The 17,206-nt window shown below is 43.9% G+C and overlaps 1 protein-coding gene across 1 annotated transcript in view; it reads right to left on the bottom strand.

Moving 5' to 3' along the window:
• Positions 1-2,892, bottom strand: part of PPP1R2 (protein phosphatase 1 regulatory inhibitor subunit 2) — a 28,118-nt gene extending 25,226 nt beyond the window's left edge. The window contains exon 1 of the mRNA XM_003412928.4: positions 2,561-2,892. Coding sequence (XP_003412976.1) covers positions 2,561-2,682 — 122 coding nt within the window. The 5' untranslated portion in view covers positions 2,683-2,892. The remainder of the gene's footprint in view (positions 1-2,560) is intronic.
• Between the last annotated feature and the right edge of the window lie 14,314 nt (positions 2,893-17,206).

The following is a 17,206-nucleotide window of genomic DNA, read 5'->3' as shown; positions in this document are numbered from 1 at the left end:
GCAAGAGCTATTTATTTCCAGTCATTTTTATATGAAAGGGGGAAATACGAGTTGTAATTAAAATTAAATATTATAAACAGTCTCAATTCAACTCTACTTTCATTGTTTCTGTTCAAAGACGCTCTCATAAATTTACTAATGTTTGGGTGAGCTGTAACTTATTAATAATAGTGTACATAGTATTACTAATTGAATTATTTTCTTTGCCTTACAATCACATAACATACTTGATGAAAAAGCCCACCCCCTTTTATCACTTGGAACCAAACATCATGAATTAATCATCACGAACATAAATGAATGAGGGTTTGGTAGCTCCCTCTGAAGCTACAAAGTTAGGACTATAACTCTTTCAACTAGACAAGTCAATCAAAGCTGCCCACCTTGCAAAAGGTCCCTTTTAAGTGAATCTTCCCTCCTAGCAGCTTCTACAGAAGGAACTGCCCTATGTAGGTGAGTCTGTATAGTACGGTGGCTCTTGAGGCCAAAAGACCCAGCTACTTACAGAGACAACCCAAGCATAGAGTGGAACCATGAAAAGTTACAGCAGGTTAATGTTGAGAATAAGAAGTTAAGGATGCAGAGAAAGAGGAAAAGTCACTTGGCAGTGGGACAAAAAGCACACACTGGAGAAGAGCTAAATAACATAAAGGCCGCACAGTACAAACCATATTCCTGTTGCTGAAGACCCTGGAGCTGCCGTAGAGCCCTCTATACTTCTTTTGTGTATTTTGTTTCTAAATTATCTTGGTTTTCCTTCTACAGCTATGTTCTGGTGAGATTTTTTCTTAATCCCATGACCCACAACCATCACCCTCATCCCCATTTGAAGCGGCTTCCCCCAAATGGACGTTGGCAAATTACACTGACCCCTTCCGACTCAAAAAGGCTATCATTCCAAGCTGTGATCCTACTTAAGGGTTTCTTCAAGGTTACACAAATCCCCATAAATTTACCACCACCAAGTAGTAGTTTCTTTTATGGTTTTAACTTTCATCCTTACACAGGTGTTTCCCTAATTCCAAAATTCTCAGATTTCATGAACATCCTTATTTTAGCTTCATGAGTTTATAAATTTCAATGGTAACTTTTCTTGTCTTATTTCCAGAATGCTTGTTGTTGTAGTTAGGTGTCATCAAGTTGACTCCAACTCATAGTGACCCTATGTACAAAAGAACGAAACACTGCCCAGTCCTGCACCATCCTCACAATTGTTGCTATGTTTGCGCCCACTGTTGTAGCCACTGTGTCCATCCATTGCGTTGAGGTCTTCCTCTTTTTCACTGACTCCACTGCCTTACCAAGCATGATGTCCTTCTCCAGGGACTGGTTCCTCCTGATAACACGTCCAAAGTAAGTGAGATGAAGTCTCACCACCTTCGCTTCTAAGGAGCATTCTAGCTGTACTTCTTCCAAGACAGATTAGTTTGTTCTTTTGGCAGTCCATGGTACATTCAATGTTCTTCGCCAACACCATAATTTAAATGCATTCATTCCAGAATGCAGAGCCCGTATATTTTTAGTATCTTATAACATCCAAGCCCCCTTTGCCATTTCTAACCCAGTGGTATGTTTTAATACCATATACACTGTACTGTAACTTTCTTTCATAGATGATTGCACCTTAGAAATCTTTCCTCATCTGTGCATAAACATTTACCTCATTTTTTTTTTTAGGCTAGTAGATTGTTCTATTACACAAATGTAATACAATGAATATTTCACCAGTCCTTTTTAATGGATGCTGGACTGCTTCCAAATATTTACTCACACACACAATGCTTCCGTTCAGCACCATTTTACAGGTGTTAGCTGTATGTAAGACCAACTAAAATATCACTGGCTCATTTTAAGTTGCTCCTCTCTCAACTGTTCTGAGCTTAAATATGTTTTTGAAGAGAAACAAAGCCTAGCAAACGCCCAAAACACTGGCTGCAGATGCAAAAATAATTAGCCATAAGTAGCCTTCTGTTAAATATAAAACCAGGACTTGGAAATTTTTGGTTTCTCTTAGTGCAGTGATAATGACAATCAGAACCCAAGAGATGAGTGTGGCACAGTTATTTTCATAATGTTCACGTAAAAAGGAATTACTATGGAAGAAAGGCAATAAGAAAAATGGGCAAGTGGTCTCTTTCTTTGAAGGGTCTCATCAGCTTCACTCTACATCTGATGGGGTTCCCAACCCAAGAAAATACGCTTTAATCACTTAAGAATTTTAGATAGCTAGGATATGAGAATTGAGAAATAAAAGCTGAACAGGTGAAGCTTTGAAACTTCAATTTAATTCTTCAACGTTACCAACTCCTGAAAGTTCAAAGACCGTAAGTTTTTTTTTTTTTGAAAAATATAACATCTGCATATAAAGAAAAAACACGACAAACGTCACCGCTCCTGCCTTCGTTAACATCACTCCCCCCCGCGGCCCGGCCGGAGGAGGAGACGGAGCCGCCGGCGCGCGGGGTCGGTAACGGCGGCCGGCGGGCGAGGCCACCCGGGTCAGGGGCGAGGCGCTTCCCCGGACCCACCCGGGGCCAAGGCTGTGCCTCCCGGTTCTCACCTCAGCTCTTCATCGACATTCCCGCCGGGCTGCTGGGCTGAGGCCACCACAGAGGAAGTCGCAGAGCTCTTGTTCTTCAGGATGCCTTTGATGGGCCGGTGCGAGGCCGTCGAGGCCGCCATAGCCCGTCGTTCCGGCTGTCGACTCAGTGTCGCTGTCTGGCGCCGGGTCGCGGAAGGGAAGGGCCGGACGCGAGAAGAGACCCGCCAGGCAGCCGCGGAGCCCGCTCGGGGCTGAAGCGGTCGCACCTGCTGTTGCGGAGATGGCTACCGGCGTCCTTGTTACCACACAACGACCCGACGCCACAGGCGACGCCGCGCGGCTGGCGGCCCTTTGCGCGCCCTCAGCCGCCGGCACCTAACGCGCGGCCCGCGGAGAGAGGCCGGCGTAGCGCCCCGGCGCGGGAGCAAAGCCGACGCCGAAGCCTAGCAGGCCCGCCCTCTCGCGATATCTAGGAAGAGGGCGGCGGGGCGGGGCGAGAACAAAGCCAACGTCCTCGGCCCGCCCACTCCGGCCCTCGGTTCTCCTCACTCTGTTCGCTCCTCCCCGGCGCGGCTCTGGGAGCCGAAGGTCTCTTCCAGAATATTCAGAGAGGTTTAGGACTTGGTTCTGTACAGGTTTACAGCTCTCCAGGCACCCTCACTCCCACAACCTTATGAGGTTGGTATTGTTATTTCTATTTTATAGGTTAGCAAACTAAGACTCAGAGGTGACATCACTCCCCAAAGATGTGAGGCGACTTTCAGGGAAATGATATATGTCACCTCTTTCCATATAACCTGCATAAAAAGTTCAACTCCCTATTATGAAATCATGGAATATCGGCGCTCAAGTGGACTTAGGGACCTGTTATGAAATCATAGAACATTGACTTTTATGATACCATCGAATGTTGGCATTGGATTAACCTTTATTTATTTATTTTTTAAACCATTGGAAAAGCCGAAAACCGGAAGGTGTCTTCGTTATCTAAGTGCTTCTGTAGCAGAAGTACCACAAGTGGGTGGCTTTAACATACAAATTTATTTTCTCACAGTTTAGGAGGCTAGAAGTCCGAATTCAGAGCGCCAGCTCTAGGGGAGGGCTTTCTCTCTGTTCGCTCTTTTCTTGGCTCTTTTCAGCTTTGGTTTCTGGACGATCTTCATGTGGTGTCTTCCCCACCTGTGCTTCCTTGCTTCCGTGCCTAATCTGCACTTTTAATGTATCAAAGTGATTGGATTTAAGGCCCACCCCACACTGATAGAGCCTCATTGACATAACACAGGAAGCCCTACTCCCAAATGGGATGACATCCACAGGTATAGAAATTAGGGCTTCCAACACCTATTACTTTCAGGAAGACACAAGTCAATCCACAAAAGAGGGGAAGTGACCCACCACTGCCACACAGCGCACCCACAGCATGTGAATGGTAACAATTTGAGACTTGTGACTTCTAGTCTAGTGTTTCCCCCATCTTACCACATTTCCTCTCTGTGGGTGATCTTGTGGATGGTATTGCTGGCAGAAGTTTCTGGAATTGGGGTTTATAATTTGTCTCCCCCAAAAAACTGCTAAGGAAATTCACTTAAGGTAACTATCTGCCCAGCACTGGCTGAGATAGGCCAGGAGCTTTAGGGACTGTATAGATCTTTGTGAGAAGCCCAAAATGAAAAAACAAACACCTCACACATGTTACCCTCCCCCCACCCCAGTTATTTTGTGCCTGGGTATAGATGAAAGATCTGAGAGAGGACTTTGGTAAGAGAAGAGAAAGCTTGAAGCTCTGGGGTGTGAGGATATGTGGGCACCCAGTTGGGGGTACTATGGCTGTTGTGAGGAGTAGTACTGGGTTCTATGGAGATAAGGGAAGGGCAGAAGTTTGAAGCCCTGGGAACGGTCTCAGAACTATGCTGTGTCTAAAGTCCAGAGCCAAGCTGCAGTCAGCAGAGATGGCGGTGTCCACTCCAGCCACCCTGCGTTTCCACGCAGTGCCAGTACCAGGAATTGTACAGATGGAAAAAGTGAAGATGTCAGCTATTGAGCAAGTTGCCCCCCCTCAGTCCCACCTCCAGCCTCCACTTCTCTTATCACCAGGCTTTTCTGCCAACTTTTCCTAATCAGACTTTTGCATCATCCTTCAGACAGGCCAGAGCAGAACTGGCTGGGGGACCCAGAACTGCCACTTACAGCTGGCTAAACCCCTGTATGGATTCACAGACCACTAGCCCTGGAAGGGGCCTTGTTAAACAGTCTTACCAGGTAGCAATTCAGTCTCCTCTTAAAGAACCCCAGTGGCCAGGAGCTCACCATTCCCCAGAGTAGATTTTTGGACAGCTCTGACTCAAAGTTTAGATTGAGCTGACCCCTGGTTCCTAACAACCTTGGTCCACCAGTGTGTGTGTGGTGGTGGTGCCCTGGGAAGAGAGGATGTGGATTGGGGGAAAGGGCTCCACCCTACCCTACACCTCTTCTCTCTGGCCCCAGATCTCATCTCCCGTAACACAAGCTCTGTGACTTGGGGAGCAGCACTCCATTTTGTGTTCTTAGGACTCTGCTCATCAGGAACAACCTCAGAACAACTGTCCTGTTCTCATTGTCCAGCTCCAGCTGATAGTTGAGTTCCTGGCACAGAACAGGGCCTCAAATAAGGGAATGAATGCTGACTGAAGATACCGAGGGGGAAGTGAGCAGCAAGGAACCCAGTGCTGTCAAGTCGATTCCGACTCATAGCGACCCTATAAGACAAAGTAGAACTGCCCCATAGAGTTTCCAAGGAGCACCTGGTGGATTCGAACTGCGGACATTTTGGTTAGCAGCCATAGCCCTTAACCACTGCGCCACCAGGGTTTCCGAGCAGCAAGGAGAAGGAAAAAGGCTATACCAGTCACAGAGCTGAACGTGCTCAGGAGGAATTTGCCTGTCCAACAGCCACCGGAAGCATCTCCCTCTCCTGGTCCCACCTCTCTTCCTAGTCACATGTCCTCTCTTCCCCTCCCTCCCTCTCTTCTAGTCCAGAACTGCCCCATGCATCTGACATCACACCTTGACAGTCCTGCCCAGCCCCAGGGGCAGAGAGAGGGCTCTCAATTGAAGAGGAAGCAGGATGGCCGCCTCCCTTCCTGAGTCCCCTTGCCCCCAGGTTCCAGCAGCTGCGTTACTTCTCTTGCCCTTCCATGAGAAGCCCAGGTCAGCAGTGGTAATCCTGTTTTCAAGGGAATATGCAAAACTTCCCTTCATGTTTTAAATTATAGGGCAGATTTGTTTTGTTCATGCTTGGGCCCAGCCGTCACCGCCCTGAACCTAACTGTGACTGGGCCCTTAATTAAGCATTGCCCTGCTTTGAGAGCCTCTAATGAAAAGGGCTACCACAGTATGACAATGTGTTTTACTGTAGTTAATAAAACCAAAAACGTTGAAACACAAGGTGAGGAAGAGTTCTTTGAAGAAGCCTGAAAAATTTTGTTTCCCTTAATAAAAATAAAAAGTTAAACTTTTGCTTCTTGTACTATCTCTACCACTGCCAACCCCACTAAAAGTAAATGGAGATGAAGAGGACTTCCTTAATATTAAAAAAGAAAAAAACAATGAAATATTTGGCCAGAAGATTGTGAGTGCCAGTCCAGCCTCACCTTGTGTTTTAGAATAGCTGAACCATTTTATTCCTCAGTGTGGTTCGGAGATTTCCAAATGCCTCTACCAGACCGAAACCAAACCTATGGTCAATTCCAAGTCATAGTGACCCTATGGGACAGCGTAGAACTGCCCCATAGAGTTTCCAGGGAGCACCTAGTGAATTTGAACTGCTGACCTTTCAGTTAGCAGACGTAGTTCTTAACCACACCACCACCAGGGTTCCAGTGCCTGTACAGAGCTCTCCTATTCCTCTGCTGAGATATGTTCTTGTAGGAAGTCATCGGGACCAAATAGCCCAAGCACTGGATCTGGTTCTATTTGTGCTACATTCCGTATATGTAGAGGTTTTGGCTTCTAAGAGATGGATTGTGAATGGAATCTTCCATTCTGGCTTCAGTTTCTGGAAGTAAGCTCAAGGCAAATCATGTATCTTAAAATACATATGTTGAAGGATTATCTGACAGTGATTTGTACTGTCTTTTTGAAGACTGCATCATGGTGGTCTGACCTAATGGAACATATTAAGAGGAGAGAAGACACTTTTAATGTACCCCCGTAGGTGGCTGAGCCAGTTGGCGCTCTGTTCGTTGGAACAGGCTACTGAGCCCAATACCACTTGGCCTCCCACCAAGAACAGAGTTCCAAAACTACAAATGGCTTCCATGGCTTGCCCCATCCAACCTGTCAAAGTCATCAACTAGGGCTCACGGAGCAGGGAAATGGATAGTGCTTCAGCCCTCCCCTCTGGAAAAATACCCAAAGGTTGTGACTTAATGACCACTGAGTCAGCAGCAGCTCTTCACTTAACCAAATATAGCACACTCTTCTTTTCCTTTTCAGGTAATACCTACACAAGACAGGCAAATTACCTGTTCTGTAGCACGTGGAAGAAATTCATGATAGGAACAGCAAGATTCTTTGAACAAAATACAAATATATGTATTTTTTTTTAAGTGAGAGAAAGACAAGGACAAAGAGAAATCATTTTCTGTTTAAAAAATGATTTGAAACTAAGAGCCCAAGAGACAGAAAGGGCCACATGAACCAGAGACCTACATCATCCTGAGACCAGAAGAACTAGTTGGTGCCCGGCCACAATCGATGACTGCCCTGTCAGGGAGCACAACAGAGAACTCCTGAGGGAGCAGGAGATCAGTGGGATGCAGACCCCAAATTCTCATAAAAAGACCATACTTAAGGGTCTGACTGCGACTGGAGGAATCCCGGCGGCAATGCTCCCCAGACCTTCTGTTGACACAGGACAGGAACCATTCCCGAAGACAACTCATCAGACATGAAAGGGACTGGTCAGTGGGGGGGAGAGAGATGCTGATGAAGAGTGAGCTAATTAAATCAGGTGGACACTTGAGAGTGTGTTGGCAACTCTTGTCTGGAGGGGGGATGGGAGGATAGAGAGAGAGGGAAGCTGGCAAAATTGTCACGAAACAAGAGACTGAAAGGGCTGACTCAATAGAGGGAGAGCAAGTGGGAGAAGGGAGTAAGATGTATGTAAACTTACGTGTGACAGACTGATTGGGATTGTAAATGTTCACTTGAAGCTTAATAAAAATTAATTTAAAAAAATGGTTTGAATCACAATTGTGACTCTCCACTATTACCCTTTTCTCCAGAGACATGTATCAGAAGGTCCCTTAGACTCACCTCAAAAGCCTCTGTCTTAGTTATCTAGTGCTACCATAACCGAAATACCACAGGTGGATGGCTTTAACGAAGAAAGTTTATTTTTTCACAGTATAGTTGGCTAAAAGTCCAAATTCAGGGTGTCACCTGGAGGAAGGTCCTTGTCCTCAGCCTTCCCATGGTTGAGGAGCTTCTCAGGTACGGGGACCCCAAGTCCAAAGGATGTGTACTGCTCCTGGTGCTGCTGTCTTGGTGATATGAGGTCCCCGACTCTCTGCTTGCTTCCTTTTCCTTTTATCTCAGGCCACGCTCCAGGGAAACTCCCTTTACCTTGGATCAGGAAGGTGACCTGAGTAAGTGTGGTGTTACAAAAAAAAAAAAAAAAAATTTTTTTTTTTTTTTTTACAAGCCCACCCTAATCCTCTCAACATAAAATTAACAACCACAAAATGGAAGACAACCACACATGGGGTAACCAAGTTGATACACACATTTTTGGGAGGACATAATTCAATCCAGGACAGCCTCCAAAGATGCCAAAATACCCTTTCTGTGAAGCCTTGCAGAGCATATGCACACTTATCAGGCATGCAAGGTTTCCTTAGTTCCTTGATGTTTGTGACCCTTTAAAGCCTAGTGTCAAACTCAAGGAATCTAGAGAAGTACTTACTTTTTCAAAACCTATCAGACAAAAACTGGAAAGGAAAAAGAAGACAGGCTAGGCTGGGTTAAGAGCTTTGGAATGGGGATAGGAAACATTAATTATGTTCTTTGCTAAGCTACTGACTTATCTTGTGCCTCCCAGAAATAACTCAGTTTTTCATGACTGTAAATTTTCCACGTCAACTGATCTGGTTAATAATTTTTTGCAAGAAGTAAGTAAAAGTGCCATGTAATGTAACTTTATTCTATTAATTTTGCTAAATTATAACACATTTTGTTATTCTATGAACTCATATTGGGCTAAACCAAACTCATAGCTCTTGAGTCAAATGTGACTCATAGTGACCCTATAGGACAAAGTAGAACTGCCCCATAGGGTTTCTAAGGAGTGGCTGGTGGATTTGAACTGCTGACCTTTTGGTTAGTTAGCAGCCAGGCTCTTAACCACTGCGCCACCAGGTCCCATATTGGAATAAGGAGTATAAAATTTGGTTCAGAATACATGTGATACTGGCATGAAGTCATTGTTTACAGTAGGGAAACTTTTTAGTTTAACATTGTATTTATGCTACCTTGAATTTGTCTTCGTTTGAAACTTCTCAAATATATAATTTTTATTTAACTGTTGTAAGTCTCCAGATTAGTCTGTGTGCCTCCAGTTTTTTTGTTTTTTGTTTTTTTTTTTACTTCTGTTCATATTTAAAAGAAAATAACAAATTTTGTTAGGTAATGATCTGCAGTTTATAAATTCACCTCCATTTTGCCAGGCACTATGTTAGACATGGAGCCCTGGCAGCGCAGTGGATGAGAGCTGTGGCTGCCAACCAAAAGGCCAGCAGTTTGAATCCACCAGCCTTTCTTTGGAAACCCTGTGGGGCAGTTCTACTCTGTCTTATAGGGTCACTATGAGTTGGAATCGACTTGATGGTCATGGGGTTTTTTGAGTGTTAGACGCAAATCAAACATTTAGCCTCTTCCGCCTTTGAGATTTTTGCTCAAGGAGCTCAATCTCCAGTGGCTGCTAGTGCATAAGATAAAGTCCAAGTATCTCAGGCCTTCACAGTCTGGCTCGGTCGGTTTCTAGGCTCCCTCTCTTTTCACATCCACCTCCTTACGCGCCATGCTCTTCACACCAGTCACACTAACCTTCTCATGGTGCCAGAGCACTCCCTGTTCCTTCATTGTTTCATGCCTATACTAAACTTCTGTCTGAAATGCCGGTTCCCGCCTTCTTGCCCTGGAATTACCTGGGTTCAAAGGTCACCTCCTTCAGAACTCCATTCCGGCAGAGAGTCTTGGCCTTCCTTCACTGGGAGCCCATGGGAGTGTTTGTGTTCCTCTATGGCACAGTATCATGATTCTCTAAGTGTCTGTCTCTCCCACTGTGCCTCTTTAGGAGCAGACGGATGCCTTTCTCCCCTTACCTCCCAACAGCATAACGTCCATAGAAGGCCTCCATAAGTGTTGGTCGAATCAGTGAATAAATGAATAACCTGTCCGGAAAAATTTCCTGCAGGTAATGGTGTCCTTAAAAATCATATTTTCGGAAAACAATCTGATGGTACACTTTGTTCTAAATGGCAGAATGAGGTATTAGCTATAATTTTAAAAAACCTGTTGCCTTTGAGTCCACTCGGACTCACAGAAATAAGAGAGACTGCTGAATAACGTAGAGAAGACATTGAAAAGGAGGATGTTGTCCTGTCATCAGTCTGTCAGAAATCTTTACTGAGGGCTTGTTATATGCCAGGGACTTTTCTAGGTACCATCGATTGCCTGGTTTCATAAAACAAACTAGCAGGTATTTTCATTTCTGGTTCAGGACCCTTTTTTTTTTTTTTTTCAGGACTCTTTGTAAAAAAAATTATTTTTTATTAGACACATGCAGAGATCTAGTTTTGATTAGATCTCTTTTCCAGCGTTAGTTGTATGCTCTGTGAGGGCAGTATTGCTGTTTTGTCAGTCAGGTGTTCTTAATCAATGGACCTGTGGTCTGAATAGGAGTCAAGACCCTCGGTGTCCTCCTGTGGCTAAGGCTTGAGGGGGTGAGAGAGCCTCAGTAGGAACCACAGAGCTTTCACAAGAGAAGTTGGGGCCTTGTTTTCTCCCCGGTGGACTTAAAGCCAGGGAAAGCTTTGGTAAGGAAGCCTGCAGAGAAGAGCTCAGGCTAGGAAAACCAGCAGCAGTGCTGCGTGGGCTGGTGGTTTCTGTGCAATATGTTCTCATCTAGGAAACATAAAACAGAAAATACGGAAGGCTCCCAATACTCCTTTCATATCTCCTATCAAGAACATGCTAGGGCACAGAAGAGTTTGTCTCTTACTGTTTCTCATATATGGATTTTTCTAGCCAGTGTCCTGAACTGAATTGAATTAAAAATGAAGCCAAAGTAAAAACTGGCTTTGTCCCCAGTTTTTTTTTTTTTTAAACCATGACACCTATAATGTGTTTCAGGTAACCAACTACAGTGTTCTTCCTGACTACCTGTGATTAATGGTTTACTAACTTGGAAACCCAACTCTGTCTAAGATAGGCCCCTAGCCAACACTAATTTTTATGAAGATCTACCACATGCCTAATACTTGCGACGTTCTTAAATACACTGCTAAGCTGTGCTTGTCAGAGGCAATTCCATTGCCACATTTCAGAAGATAGTCCAAAGCATATTTGCCTCTGTAATTGGCACAACTGCAGTACAGGATCCTGGAGTTTTAGGAGTGACTACGGCTGAAATTCACTTTGATCTTGCTAGATGCCTTCATACAGGGAACTATGAATTAAGGTTGTAGGATAAATCCCCTAAAACTTTTTCAGGGTCAAAGAGAAACTCACATGAACATTAACTGCTTTTGTTTCATGTTTTTCTTTCTGTAGAAAAAACCAAAAAACCAAACCCACGGAAATAAGACAGTTTATAAGGAGTGGGCAGGAATACAAATTTCTGGTTAATGAAGTTAGCATATTTATTGTATGTGAGATTATACTTCTTAAAAGATTAGGGTATAATAAAATTAAGTCAATACTAAAATAAGTCTAAGCAGAAATTTGCATAATTTTTTTTTGGCAGTGTCTCAAGGTCATCATTATCATCATGGATAGCTGCTTCCCTATCACAGACGTTGAACTTCACTTCCAATCTTTCCAGGCTCTGGTATCCAGCCAAGCCCTTCCCGTCAGGGACAGCTGCTTTCTGGAGCCCAGTAGGCTAGTGGTGCCTCTCCCTTGGCCAACCCATCCAGATTTCTGGGCAATCAAGTGGAGTGGTGGAGAAGTCCTTACACCAAGGCCAGCTGCCCTTACCAGGCTGCCGTCTTTGTCACCCTCAGCCTCCCTGCACATGCAGCCTCTTTCCTTACTGTCACCTTCAGGTATCTCAGTGCTTTTCCTCCTCAGCAATGTCTTCTGGGCCCTCCTTCCCCATTTCTCACAAACTGCCTATACTCAGGAGCCATATTCCAAGTATTTAAAAAACCAGCATGATGTGGGCTGGCCCTAACTAAGCAGAAAGGGAAATGGTCCATGCGGTGCAGGCTCATGTGCTGTACCAGGTGTACCGTTTTAGTTATTGGGATCGTGGGGGGAACACAGGGGCTGTCAAGAAATGGGGAATGCTCTGGAGGTCAGAAGTGTGGCTACCTACCAAGTGGTACTATTGTACTGGTACATACCTGCTGAGTATCAGCCTTTCTGAGACCCCAAATGCTTGCCCAGAATGTTGACTCCTGTCCTCACGTTAATAGAATTCTGGCTTTTCTCTTCCATGCAGCTTTCATAAGTGGTGGCTGGCATTGTGCCCATGCATCAAGGAGCACATGACCGAAAGGGGTTGGGCTTTCTCCTTGATTCTCAAGGCTGCTTCCTTGGTCGTCGCTCCCTCCATTCCTATCCACCCTGCAAGGTAAAAACTCCTCCTCTGTGAGACTTAAATCGGTTAGCTATGTATCCCTGTCTGCTCCTTTTGGTTGCTGCCATCTAGTAAGCTCCTGGCAATCCCTAATCTTCATCAGGGACTTTGACTCATTTTTTCTCATTTAAGATGTGTTTATTAAGCATTCACTGTGCCAAGCAGTTTGCTGTATGTACAAAGATGAGTAAAACATGATCCTTGTCCTCAAGGTAAGCTTGTAGTTTAATCAAGAAAAATAAAACAATTACCAGGCTAGATGGTAAATGCCTTAATGGGCATACAGTATTTATAAGTTGGAAACATAGACACAGGGAAATGGGTGGGTGGGAAGGGAAGGGTCAGAGAAGGCTGGACAGGATTGGTGAGCCAGTAAGTTGGAGTCATTCCGGTAGAGCAGGGCAGGGGGAAGGGCTTCTTTCATATCACCGGGAGTGGTATGTACAAATGGGCTGAGGCCTGAGAGGGAATGGCACCTTTGGTGTAAAGGGTTTATGTTAGGGAGTGGCAAGGGTAATTCTCAAAATGTAGTAGGAGCCAGATCATAAAACTTACCGTCTCCCCGCACAAGTAATGCCTTCACTCCTCTTCTCCCCTTTTTTGGCTGGGGGCAGCCAGCCAGCCCGGAGTCCTACTTCCCCATCAATTCCCACATCTCTAAGTCTGCAAGTCTGCATGATTCTTTTTTTTTTTTTTTCAATTGTGCTTTAAGTGAAAGTTAGCAATTCAAGTCAGTTTCTCATACAAAAACTTACACACACATTGTTATATGACCCCAGTTGCTCTCCCTACAATGTGACAGCACATTCCTTTTCTCAGATGTATTTCCCTTGTCCGTTCAGCCAGCTCCTGTCCCCCTCCGCCTTCTTATCTCACCTCCAGACAGGAGCTGCCCACATAATCTCATGTGTCTACTTGAGCTAAGAAGCACACTCCTCACCAGTATCATTTATGTCTTATAGACCAGTCTAATCTGTGTCTGAAGAGTTGGCTTCAAGAATGGTTTTAGTTTTGGGCTAACAGGGGGTCATGACCTCTGGGGTCCCTCCAGTTTCAGTCAGACCATTAGGTCTGGTCTTTTTACTAGAATTTGAGGTCTGCATCCCACTTTTCTCCTGTTCCATCAGGGATTCTCTGTTGTGTTCCCTGTCAGGGCAGTCATTGGTGGTAGCCAGGCACCATCTAGCTCTTCTGGTCTCAGGCTGATGGAGTCTCTAGTTTATGTGGCCCTTTCTGTCTCTTGGGCTCATACTTTCCAAGTGTCTTTGCTGATCTTCATTCTCCTTTGCTCCAGGTGGGTTGAGACCAGTTGCGGCATCTTAGATGACCGCTTGCTAGCTTTTAAGACCCAAGACGCCGCTCACCAAAGTGGGATGCAGAATGTTTTCTTAATACACTTTGTTATGCCAATTCACCCAGCTATCCTCTGAAAACATGGTCCCCAGACTACCGCCCCTGCTACTATGTCCACTGAAGTGTTTGGTTGTGTTCAGGAAACTTCTTGGCTTTTGGTTTAGTCTGGTTGTGCTGACTTTCTCTATATTGTGTGTTGTCCTTCCCTTCACATAAAACAATTCTTGTCTACTATCTAATTAGTGAATACCCCTCTCCCTTCCTCTCCACCCTCATAACCATCAAAGAAAGTTTCTTCAGTATTTAAACCTTTTCTTGAGTTCTTAAAATAGTGGTCTCATACAATAGTTATCCTTTTGCGACGAATTTCACTCAGCGTAATGCCTTCCAGATTCCTCCATGTTATGAGATGTTTCACCAATGCATAGTTGTGCTTTATTGTTTCAGTGTTCCGTTGTGTGAGTGTACCATAATTTGTTTATCCATTCATCAATTGATGGGCACCTTGGTTGTTTCCATCTTTTTGCTATTGTAAACAGTGCTGCAGTGAACATGGATGGGTGTGCATATATCTATTTGTGTGAGAGCTCTAGGAAATATTCCAAAGACTGGGATTGCTAGATCATATGGTAGTTCTATTTCTAGCTTTTTAAGGAAGCACCAAATCTATTTCCAAGGTGGTTGTACCATTTCACATTCCCACCAGCCCTGTATAAGTGTTCCAGTCTCTCCACAACCTCTCCAGCAATTATTATTATTTTTGATTAATGCCAGCCTTGTTGGGGTGAGATGTTATCTCACTGTAGTTTTGATTTGCATTTCTCTAATGGCTAATGATTGTGAACATTTCCTCATGTACCCATTAGCTGCCTAAATGTCTTCTTTGAAGTGCCTGTTCATATCCTTTGCCCATTTTTTAGTTGGGTTATTTGTCTTTTTGTTGTTGAGGTTTTGCAGCATCTTGTAGATTTTAGAGAATAGAGTGATCGGATTTGTTGTAGCCAAAAATTTTTTCCCAGTCTCTAGGTTGTCTTTTTAATCTTTTGCTGAAGTCTTTGGATAAGCATAAGTGTTTGATTTTTAGAAGTTCCCAGTTATCTAGTTTCTCTTCTGGTGTTTGTGTATTGTTAGTAATGTTTTGTATACTGTTTATGCTATGTATTAGGGCTCCTAGCATTGTCTCTATTTTTTCTTCCATGATCTTTATCATTTTAGATTTCATATTTAGGTCTTTGATCCATTTTGAGTTAGTTTTTGTGCATGGTGTGAGGTATGGGTCTTGTTTCATTTTTTTGCAGATGGATATCCAGTTATGCCAGCACAATTTGTTAAAGAGACTGTCTTTTCTCCATTTAGTGGACTTTGGGCCTTTGTCAAATAACAGCTCCTCATAGGTGGATGAATTTACATCTGGATTCTCAATTCTGTTCCATTGGTCTATGTATCTGTCATACCAGTACCAGGCTATTTTGACGACTGTGGCAGTATAAAAGGTTCTAAAATCAGGTAGTGTGAGGCCTCCCACTTTGTTCTTCTTTTTCAGTAATGCTTTACTTATCCGGGGCCTCTTCCATTTCCATATGAAGTTGGTAATTTGCTCCATCTCATTAAAAAATGCCTTTGAAATATGGATTTGGATTACATTGTGTTTATAGATCACTTTGGGTAGAATAGGCATTTTCGCAATGTTGCGTCTTCCTATCCATGAGCAAGGTATGTCTTTCGGCTTATATAGGTCTCTTTTGGTTTCTTGCAGTAGTGTCTTGTAATTTTCTTCGTATAGGTCTTTTACGTCTCTGGTTAGATTTATTCCTAAGCATTTTATCTTCTTGGGGGCTTTTGTAAATGGTGTTGATTTGATGATTTCCTCTTCAATGTTCTTTTTGTTGGTGTAGAGGAGGAATCCAACTGATTTTTTTTTAACATAATTTTTATTGTGCTTTAAGTGAAAGTTTACAAATCAAGTCAGTCTGTCACACAAAAACCCGTATACACCTTGCTACACACTCCCAATTACTCTCCCCCTAATGAGACAGCCTGCTCTCTCCCTCCACTCTCTTTCTTCATGTCTGTTTTGCCAGCTTCTAACCCCCTCCACCCTCTCGTCTCCCCTCCAGGCAGGAGATGCCAACATAGTCTCAAGTGTCCACCTGATCCAAGGAGCTCACTCCTCACCAGCATCCATCTCCAACCCATTGTCCAGTCCAATCCATGTCTGAAGAGTTGGCTTCGGGAATGGTTCCTGTCCTGGGCCAACAGAAGGTCTGGGGGCCATGACCATCGGGGTCCTTCTAGTCTCAGTCAGACCATTAAGTCTGGTCTTATGAGAATTTGGGGTCTGCATCCCACTGCTCTCCTGCTCCCTCAGGGGTTCTCTGTTGTGTTCCCTGTTAGGGCAGTCCTCTTGGGCTCGTAATCGCCTTGTGTTCTTGGTGTTCTTCATTCTCCTTTGATCCAGGTGGGCTGAGACCAATTGATGCATCTTAGATGGCTGCTTGCTAGCGTTTAAGACCCCAGACGCCACTCTTCAAAGTGGGATGCAGAATGTTTTCTTAATAGATTTTATTATGCCAATTGACTTAGATGTCCCCACACCCCTGCCCCTGCTACGCTAGCCTTCGAAGCATTCAGTTTATTCAGGAAACTTCTTTGCTTTTGGTTTACTCCAATTGTGCTGACCTCCCCTGTATTGTGTGCTGTCTTTCCCTTCACCTAAATTAGTTCTTATCTACTATCTAACTAGTGAATGCCCCTCTCCCACCCACACTCCCTCCCTCCCCACTCTCGTAACCACAAAAGAATGTTTTCTTCTCAGTTTAAACTATTTCTCAAGTTCTTATAATAGTGGTCTTATACAATATTTGTCCTTTTGCAACTGACTAATTTCACTCAGCGTAATGCCTTCCAGGTTCCTCCATGTTATGAAATGTTTCACAGATTCCTCACTGTTCTTTATCGATGCGTAGTATTCCATTGTATGAATATACATAATTTATTTATCCATTCATCTGTTGATGGGCACCTTGGTTGCTTCCATCTTTTTGCTATTGTACACAGTGCTGCAATAAACATGGGTGTGCATATATCTGTTTGTGTAAAGGCTCTTATTTCTCTAGGATTTATTCCAAGGAGTGGGATTGCTGGATCGTATGGTAGTTCTATTTCTAACTTTAAAAAAAAAAAAAAAAAAGTTAGTGGTTGTACCATTTGACATTCCCCAGCAGTGTAGAAGTGTTCCAGTCTCTGCACAGCCTCTCCAATATTTATTCTTTTGTGTTTTTTGGATTAATGCCAGCCGTGTTGGAGTGAGATGAAATCTCATTGTAGTTTTGATCTGCATTTCTCTAATGGCTAATGATCGTGAACATTTCCTCATGTATCTGTTAGCTACCTGAATATCTTCTTTAGTGAAGTGTCTATTCATATCTTTTGACTATTTTTTAATTGGGTTATTCGTCTTTTTGCAGTTG

Source organism: Loxodonta africana, chromosome 1 (assembly GCF_030014295.1).
Source record: "Loxodonta africana isolate mLoxAfr1 chromosome 1, mLoxAfr1.hap2, whole genome shotgun sequence".
In the NCBI taxonomy this organism is placed as follows: Eukaryota; Metazoa; Chordata; class Mammalia; order Proboscidea; family Elephantidae; genus Loxodonta; species Loxodonta africana.
The sequence above is the reverse complement of the archived record's forward strand: the minus strand, read 5'-3'. Positions and strand labels throughout refer to the sequence as shown.